The sequence below is a fragment of the Chenopodium quinoa genome, unplaced genomic scaffold, assembly GCF_001683475.1.
Source record: "Chenopodium quinoa cultivar QQ74 unplaced genomic scaffold, ASM168347v1, whole genome shotgun sequence".
Classification (NCBI taxonomy): Eukaryota; Viridiplantae; Streptophyta; class Magnoliopsida; order Caryophyllales; family Amaranthaceae; genus Chenopodium; species Chenopodium quinoa.
In genome coordinates this window covers 2,427,120-2,436,061 of record NW_018743787.1, presented here as the reverse complement: position 1 = coordinate 2,436,061, position 8,942 = coordinate 2,427,120, and the positions used below count along the sequence as shown (strand labels likewise).

The 8,942-nt window shown below is 38.8% G+C and overlaps 1 protein-coding gene across 1 annotated transcript; it reads right to left on the bottom strand.

The window, feature by feature from the left end:
• Positions 1–7,117: 7,117 nt before the first annotated feature.
• On the bottom strand, positions 7,118–8,612 carry LOC110684935. The gene is made up of 2 exons (XM_021861377.1): positions 8,413–8,612; positions 7,118–8,165 (listed from the first exon to the last, which is right to left on the bottom strand). The coding sequence occupies exons 1-2, from the start codon at positions 8,610–8,612 to the stop codon at positions 7,118–7,120; spliced, it is 1,248 nt and encodes a 415-aa protein (XP_021717069.1).
• Between the last annotated feature and the right edge of the window lie 330 nt (positions 8,613–8,942).

The window sequence follows — 8,942 nt, the reverse complement described above, 5'->3', positions numbered from 1 at the left end:
TCCAAGCCAAGACTTCATAACGTGAACTCTCCATTCTCAAGCAGAAAGAGAATGAAGGCTTCACTACTTACCTAAGCAGGTGGAGAGAAACAGCTGCGCTCTTGGTGGATCCTCCCAAGGAGAAAGAGATGGTTCGCCTGTTTATTGCCAATTTGACTCATAAGTACAAGCAACATTTGAAGTTTCTGCCTTTGAGTACCTTCGAAGCTGTGTACGATATTGGAATCAATATCGAAGATGAACTGATGAAGAATGCTGGTAGCAACAATAATAACAACAGCACTCGGAAAAACAAGAAGAACAACACTCCTTCTTCTTCGTCTTCCAAGCCCAATAATGCTACCAACAATATCAATATCAATGATGTGCTGCCTCTTAATGCTCCCCATCAAAGATTCCAAAGGCAAAGGAGGGTTTACACGCCTTTGGGAATGACTTATGATTCTGCTTTTGATCGCTTGCATTGTCAAGGACTGATTACGCCGATTGGACCTTTTCTAGAACCTCGACCAAAGAACAGAACTGCTAGCTATGACCCCAATGCTCATTGCAAGTTTCATCAAGGCAAGGGTCATACTACTGAGAAGTGTTGGAGATGCGATCCAAGACCTGATTGATGCTAATCAACTTCTTGTCCCTCCAAGGGGGCAAGAAGCCTAACATTCAAATAGGTCCTCTTTCTGATGCTTTGGCTATCATGGGAGATGAAGACTCCTTTTATCCGTCGATACTCATTCAACCTGTGAATGAACCTCTGCCGGAAGTTGTATTCATCTCAAACAATGAAGAAGTAAATGGAATTTGAGATAGTGACGATGAAGATGTCTATCTCAAAGATACAGCTTGTTCGTCTCTTGGCACAAGTGAAGATGTCTGGGGAGACCTTGAGGTCAAGGTTCTCACCAGAAGTGGACTGTTGCAACAGCCTAGTCCACCTCCACCTCCACCGCAATCACAACCAATAGTTGATCCCATCGACCCTGTGAACAACGATGTGGTCAAACAATTACAAAAGACCAAGGTGGAAATGAATGTACGGAAGCTTTTGGCCACCTCTCACGAGCATCGAAAGGCTGTGATGAATGCTCTGGTGAAAATAGGAGTTGATGATGATATGACTCCTCAAGGATTGATCAACTTTCTAACTACTGAATTGCCAAGTACTAGCAGTTTGATTTCCTTCTCTGACAAGGATCTGCTCCCGGAAGAGGACAACATAACAAGGCCTTACACCTCACTGTGGTGTGTAGGCAGATGAATGTTACTATGAGCCTGGTTGATAATGGCTCTGCAATCAATGTATGCCCACTCCGCACTTCAAAGAAGTTGGGCATAAAAAATAAAGAATTGTCTCCCTTTACTCAAGGGATTCGTGCTTACGATAATACTCGTCGTCAAGCCATGGGTACTATCATGCTAAACATAACTACCGGAGCCATTGAACGTCGCACCAAGTTTCAAGTGGTGGACATTAAGGCTTCTTTCAATCTATTGTTAGGTCGTCCTTGGCTTCATGAGCTAAAGGCGATCCCATCGTCGTTGCACCAAAAAGTGAAAGCCATAGTTGGAGGGGTTCCAATCACCATTGACGCCTCCTCCCTGCGCATTCAAGTTATCGATACTCCCATCGTCCATGTCAAACATGACGAAGAAGATGAAGATCTCTGGGGGGGTTTTTGCTAGATGATGTTCTCATGATCGAAGAAGAGGAGAAGTGTCACCTCGACTTTGATCCTTATTCAAATACCAATGTTAATGCTATTATGAAGAAGCAAGGGCATTTTCCTGGAATGACCCTCGAACTCAAAAAGAAAAAGAAAATCCTGGTGCACTTAAGAAAGATACCTTTGGCTTGGGGTTCAAGCCAACAAAGGAAGATGTGAAACAAGCTCTCCTGAAAATGAAGGCTCGCAATAATGCTCGAATCATGAAGATGGAAATGGCCATGGACCCATATCCATTCACTCTCAATGGCCAGTATATCAAAGAAGGGGAAGACTTCCCATGCTATGAATTCCCTAAGCCTTTCGTCCACGATGGGAAGCGTGAGCCAGGGTTCGAGATGTTCCTTGATTGTGACTTAGTCGATGAAGGCGATGAACTCTTCACAACTGAGAAACCAGCTAGTTCAAGCTCTGATGATTTGAACATTAATCTTCTTTTTGGACTAGAAAAGAATGAATCCAAGCCTTTTTGCAATGATGATTCCGAGCTCATTCAAGCTGTCATATCGAGCAAGGATTTTGACCCCTCTGAGCTAATCGTCCAGGCTGATAATGTTTCAAAGGGATGGCGCAAGACGGTGAAGATCACTACACCAAATGGAGAGAAGTTGGAAGTAACCGCTGGCGAAGGTCCTATGTTTGATGACTCTGAGTTGTCTAGGTCCAAGTCTGAGTCTGAGTCTAAGTCTGTAGGCGAGTCTGAGGCCGACCCTATTTCTGTTATAGAGTCTGATCCTGAAACTCTTTTTGATTCTCCTCTTTCTATCCCAAATAATTCTGGTGAGGTCGCAGTTGACCTTGCCCTCCTTGATGTAATGACCAAAGAATTCAATGAAATGAGTACCTTTGCTTAAGATGTGTGTCTTTCCCCTAACCCTGATCAATATTTCTTTGCGAATGATAAAAATGACAAAGAAATAATAAAAGCAATGGAAGAACACGAAAATAAAACAACAATTATTGAAGATACGGAAATAGTTAATATTTCCAATGATACGACTATCAAAGAAGTAAAAATTGGATTAACACTAAGTCAAGACGAACGCAAAGAGCTAATTAACTTGATTAGTGAATTTTTTTATGTATTTTCTTGGTCATACCCAGATATGCCAGGAATTGACAGGGATATAGCTCAGCATACGATACTATAGAAACCTAAAAATGTCTCCCCAAAACCAAACCCGACGATGAACACCTTTCACCGCCATTATTGGTCGAGTTGAGTATTTAATCTTTGGAGTGCTTAAATCCATGTTCTATCCAATATATTTCATGAACCAATCCAATTTCTAGCTCATTTCCCTAAACCATAACCTATTTTCCACTTTTCGTGTCCTCATCACAAAACCGAGAGAAACTGATTTTATGGATATATAATTTTGATACAATTATTATTTTTTGGATAGGCCTTGAAATATCTTTCCAACCATATATCATAAGCCCAATTCCGAGCTATAACGAAAAAAATATGAGCAAAACACTAAACTCGGCCACAAGCCGACACCCTTTCACTAAAACGGACATATCTTAAACTCTACAAATTATTTTTACCTGATTTTAATTTGATTGGAAAGTATACTTGATAATATTTCCAGTGATATATTATATACCTTATTCTGAGTTTACGGATCAAAAGTTATGATGATTTTAAAAACGGGTAAAAAACTAGAATCACCGCGCACAGTGCAAAAGCACCGTGTCACGGGAGTGTGCCCCGTCTGACGGTGCCTGGTGCCATGACACGGTACTATACATCGTGTCACGGTGCCATTTTTGAAGCTTTTTCGCGTCAAATTCCACCGTGGCACGGTACCTGTTGCCGTGACACGGTACCTGCTGCCGTGACACGGTATTTCACACCGTGTCATGGTGCTTTTTCCGTGTAATTTCCGCGTTTTCCCATACTGTGAAACGGCGTACTGTATCATGCCATGGTGGACACTATTTTGTCACGATACGTGTGCCGTGTCACGGAATTTTCTCGTGTCTTTTCCGCGTAAACCCTTCACGCGTTTTCACTTCTCGTAGGTCAAATATTTCTCGTGTCACTACAGTGTCCATCGCGTCACGGGATTTTCCCCCTTCTGACGGTGCCTTCCCCCATCTAACGGTGCCTGGCACCGTGTCATGGTGTTTTCTGCCATGTCGCAGTGTTAATTTTTAGGGTTTTTATCCTTTTAGGGTTCCGCATGTTCCCTATACCCAATTTTCCTATAAATAAGACCTCATTTCTGCAATTCGGGGCATGAAATCCTTCTCTCTTTCTCTCTTTTACACCAAAAAATCATCATATTCTCTCTCTCCCATATTCTAAGCTTTAAATCTATATTCCTAATTACACCATTCTTCCCTTAAGCACTCCAAGGAGTCCATACTTAACCTGAGGTTCCGTCCTTAAACCAAGGCGTGAAAGGTACACGTAACTAAGGGTTTGGACCAAATCAACTCTACTTTTTATTTACTTCCTCCGTTACGCATTATGTGCAGCAATTACTAAAAACGAATGTTACACATTATGTGCAACAAATGATAAATTTCCTTTTTGAGTAAGTTTTTTTTAGTGAAATTACATTTTTGCCCTCACTTAACTTTCACTAAATACAATCAATTTTCATAATTAGATTTACTTAAATTATAACATATCTTATTATCCTTAATCATTCCCACCAAAATTAATTCATCCCCACCTAACCAAATCGGATTCAATCATCAAAACCCATATGCATCCCACATTCATCAAACCCTAACTTTTTCCACATAATTCCAGAAACCCTTCTTTCTCCCTCTTCTCACCGATTTGCTTCAACTGTTCATCTTCTCCACCCATTTCGTTTCTCACTCTTCAGTTTTGTTTCTCGCTCTTTAATTTTCCTTTCTCGCTCTTTAAATACAGTACTCGTTCTTCCCTGTTCTTACTCAGATCTGAAATTGAGTCCCTAAATATGGCAGATCTTACCCCTATGTACGATGCCTTTTTCAAAAGTGAGGACGACCATGAAATGAAGGTCATGGCAAAACTTTTGAAGTCATTGGAGGGTAAATCTTCTTCACCCAAGCGTTTTTACAAATCAGAGGAAGCTAAGAAGGTGTTATCTGAGAAATCTTTTGAAGCTCTTGGTACGGTCCTTAAATCAATTGAGGACAAAGAAAATGGTGTCGATGATATGAATGATGCTGAGTACCGTGCTTGGATGAAGACTTTGCCTAGGCCAAAACCTACGGCTAAAAAATTGAAAAGGGTTTCTTGTGATGTGATGAGGAGATTAAGGGGAAAAGGGGCGAAACTTGCTGAGGAAGATGAAACTTCAACAGTGGCTGAAAAACCAGATCAAACTCCAGAGGAAGAAGATTTGTAAGGCTTCAAAATGTCCGACCCTCCCCCCAAGATGATTTTCCCTTCTGACGAGGCCAAACTCGGCTCCAAGAGGGTTCGATCTGGGATTGTCGTTGATGAGGAGAAATTTGATCCTTGTTACTTTGAATTTGTAAAAGATCTGGACCGCAAATTTCATCCCTCCAACTGATTGCGTGCAGCGTAACGGTTTCTTAACCTTAATCTTCTTTTTATTTTACTGTGCAGCGTATTTAATTACTGAAATTGGTTTGTGTTGGAGTTAATTGGTTACTGTTATCTATGATCTTGCTTTTAATTTATAATCTGCCCAGTTTTTTTTTTTTTTTGGATTTCATAGTTGATTGAAATATCCTTGCATTGCTTTTGTATGAATTTATATTGTGGTAAAATAATCTGCCTATTGTTGGAATTTATATTGTGGTAAAATAATCTGTATGATTGAAATATTCTTGCATTGCTTCTGTATGAAATAATATGCCTATTGTTGGATTGCATATTTGATTGAAAGTCTGGCACTATGTAATGTCAATATCTCATTAGTTTTACATTTTTTATTAAATAAAAAAATGGTGGAACAAAGAGACATAATAGCATATTGTTTGTTAAATGATTGATGTTTCCTTGTCTTAGTTACGAATCAAGGACTTAATCATGTATTGTGTGTATATGACATATAAAAGTGATTAAACTATAATAGAATATTTTAATCAATAATTATGTTTATAGCTTCATACACCTACTAATTATGTGTATATGACATATTAAAGTGATTAAATTATATGGTTAGTATCTTTGGAAGAATTGACCCTAAACTTATGTGTGAGTAAGCATCGCTTTAAGTAATGAGTAAGAAAAATAATTGTTTGGTGACTGTTGGAGAAATTTGGTGAATGGTTGCTTGTTACAGGTTGGTGGCTTCTTGTTGTTGGTTGCTTGTTCTTATTAGTGGCCTGATGTTGTTGGTTGGCTGTTATTTTTGGTTGGTTGGTGTTGTTTGGTGGCTGGTATTGTTTGGTGGGTGATATTGTTTGTTAGCTGTTTTTCTGCTTTTGTTGGCTTTTATTCTTTGTTGGCTAATATTGTTTGTTTACTATTATTATTTGTTGGCTTTATTGTTGGTTGGCAACTGTTATTATTCGGTGGTACTGTTTTGAGTCCCTTGTTGAATTTCCCTTTTATTGGCTGGTATTGTTGGCTTTTATTGTGGGTTGGCAACTATTATTGTTGGCTGATTAATGTCCCTGTATGAATGCATATCTGCAATCACCCAATGTTATTGTTGGGTGTATTGTTTTGAGTCCCTAGTTGTTGATGTTGATGTTGTTGCTGATTTTGTTGGTACCCTGTTTTTTTTTGGTATCCTGTTGCTGATGTTGTTGGTATCCTGCTGATGGTGTTGTTGGTACCCTGTTGCCTATGGTTGTGTTTTGAGTCCCTAGCTATTTGAAGGGTTTGCTGATGGGTGAATGATGACTTTATGGTTTTTTTGGGCTGTGATCTCAATGATCACTATTGAGAGATCACTATATGTGCATCATGTTCCACTGAATTAGAGTCTTTTTGGACCCTATGTATAGAGTCCCCCTCATTTCATTTAGGTTTGCATTGTTTGGTCCATATGATGAAGGGACTCACATGATCAACATATTGCATTATGGATTTGCTCCACCTATGTTGTATGACATTGGTGTTGAGGAAACCATATTTGGTTTGTATGTGGTGATTAAACTGTAAACCTTCTGATGGAATGTTCACACCATAGTTTTTGAACCCTTATTTCAAACACACAATGCAATAATATTAGCAACTCAAAAGTTTTTCATTGAATGATTCATTCTTTTCAAGTGATACACCATAGTTGCCTTACAAAAGGGACCTATTCTAACTGCCAGACTCACATGAAATACATTGACACACAAATTAAACAAGGACAAAAAAAAAAGAACTACTCAAAAGTTACACATAACCACAAGTGTGTTTGAGTCCCTTACATATGGTTATGTGTGGGAGTCTGGTTGTAGGCCCTAAATCCAAAAACTTACTTTGCCCCATAACACACTGTCTTGCACCTAATCTGCATCAACTTCCATTTCATGTTCATTAACTGGTTCTTGTTGATGTACTGTGAAGGCCTGAACCTATCATTCAGGTACTTCACAGCAGATTGAACCAATTCATATGGTACTTCCAACCTCTCTGGAAGAATCCCTTGTCTGTCCAATAATCTTTTCTTCATATGTTGCAATATGTAATTATTCCCACCATCTTTCTTCAGAATTTCAGTCATACAACTTTGCAATGATAGCCAAATGTATTTGTTTGCATTAGCATCAAATGTAGTAAATGCCTCTTCAACTTTCTCAGTTAACTCATCCACATTGTTTGGAAAATGTTCATATTGAATTGATTGGATTGTGTTGAAAAGACCCAAATCTAAAACATTAAGATCAGGGGATTGAGGGGGTTGGTACTTCATTGTGATGTTGAACCCTTGTTGTGTTGTTGCTGCCAGAAACTCCTCATCTTGGGGGATTTTGTGTGGCCTTGCATTGTCCCATTGTATGCATATATTTTTATCCATGCATGAGGGCCACTTTGAAATGATGGCTGGTATGACTTTGTTGAAGAGCATTTCCCTGATTGCATCTTTATTCACATTTTGAATTGCTTTTATGACAAGATTCCCTGCTTGCCTATTCTTGCTTGATTTCTTAGCTGGTTCCTTGACCACAAATGGGAAAATCCCATATTTTCCATCATGAATGACAACACCATTTCTGCCACGAATTGGGTGTCTAATGACTGCCATAAACATGACCTTAATCTTAAACCTTTTGGATTGTTGAAGTCTGTGTAGGTCTTCTTCTTTTGGTAACAAGTAGAACTTCCTTGTTTCCGGGCTCAAATAAAACCACTTTTCATCAATGTGGATGACATGATGCATGTCCTCAAATGTTGCATTTTGAGTTGGTGTAGCAGGGGTCAGATGGCTTAATACCCATTGCAGCCTTTCCACCTTATGGTTATCACTTAAAGCTGGATGGTTGGTGCTAGTGTGCACTCTGAGTTTCCCTCTTTTTTTCAGCCTGTGAATGGTGACATGGGATACCTTTAAGGCTGCTGCATATTTTCTTTTTGTTGTTCTTAGCCTCAGTGGAAATGATTGCAGTCATTCATCAGAGAACTCCCTTAGTTTAAGACCAGTTTTGTCCAATTTTTTGGTTTTGACATCTATCAGCTCCCCCTTCTCTTTTTGTTTCTTTACATCTGCATAAATTCTGTTGATTGTGCTTCTGTGAACACCATGTTTTCTTGCTAGTTTGGTTTGTGCACCTCTTGGTAAAATTATCATCTTGTAGTGTTGATAAAATGTCATCAACAGTACTTCTTTTCCCATTCAGTGTAAGCTGCTTTCTACTACTGACTTGTGCCACATTTTGTGCATCTGTGTTGTTATCTTGATGTTGTAATCCCACTTCTTCCATCAATAATTGATCCAACCCATAAAACTGATCAAAATCTTCTTCTTCCATTTTTTTAGTCTTTTTTTTTTTTGCAGTTGATGAACTAAAGAACACAAATACGTGCTGAAGCTTGACCCTTCAAATGATGCTGCTTTGACCACCCACTAAACCATGATTATTATGTTGATTTTGTATATTGTAAACTGATTGTATTTAATTCTAACTTGGTAGTGTATTTATGGTGGTTTTAATTTATGAAGAGAGAGAGAGAATTTCCTTGACTGTAGTAGTGTATTTATAGTGCTCTTTTGGAACTTAATATGGCTATTGGAGCCAAACTTTAAATTTGGTGTTTTCTCTCTCATAAACTAATCTACACTTAACAAATTTCTTCTTGGA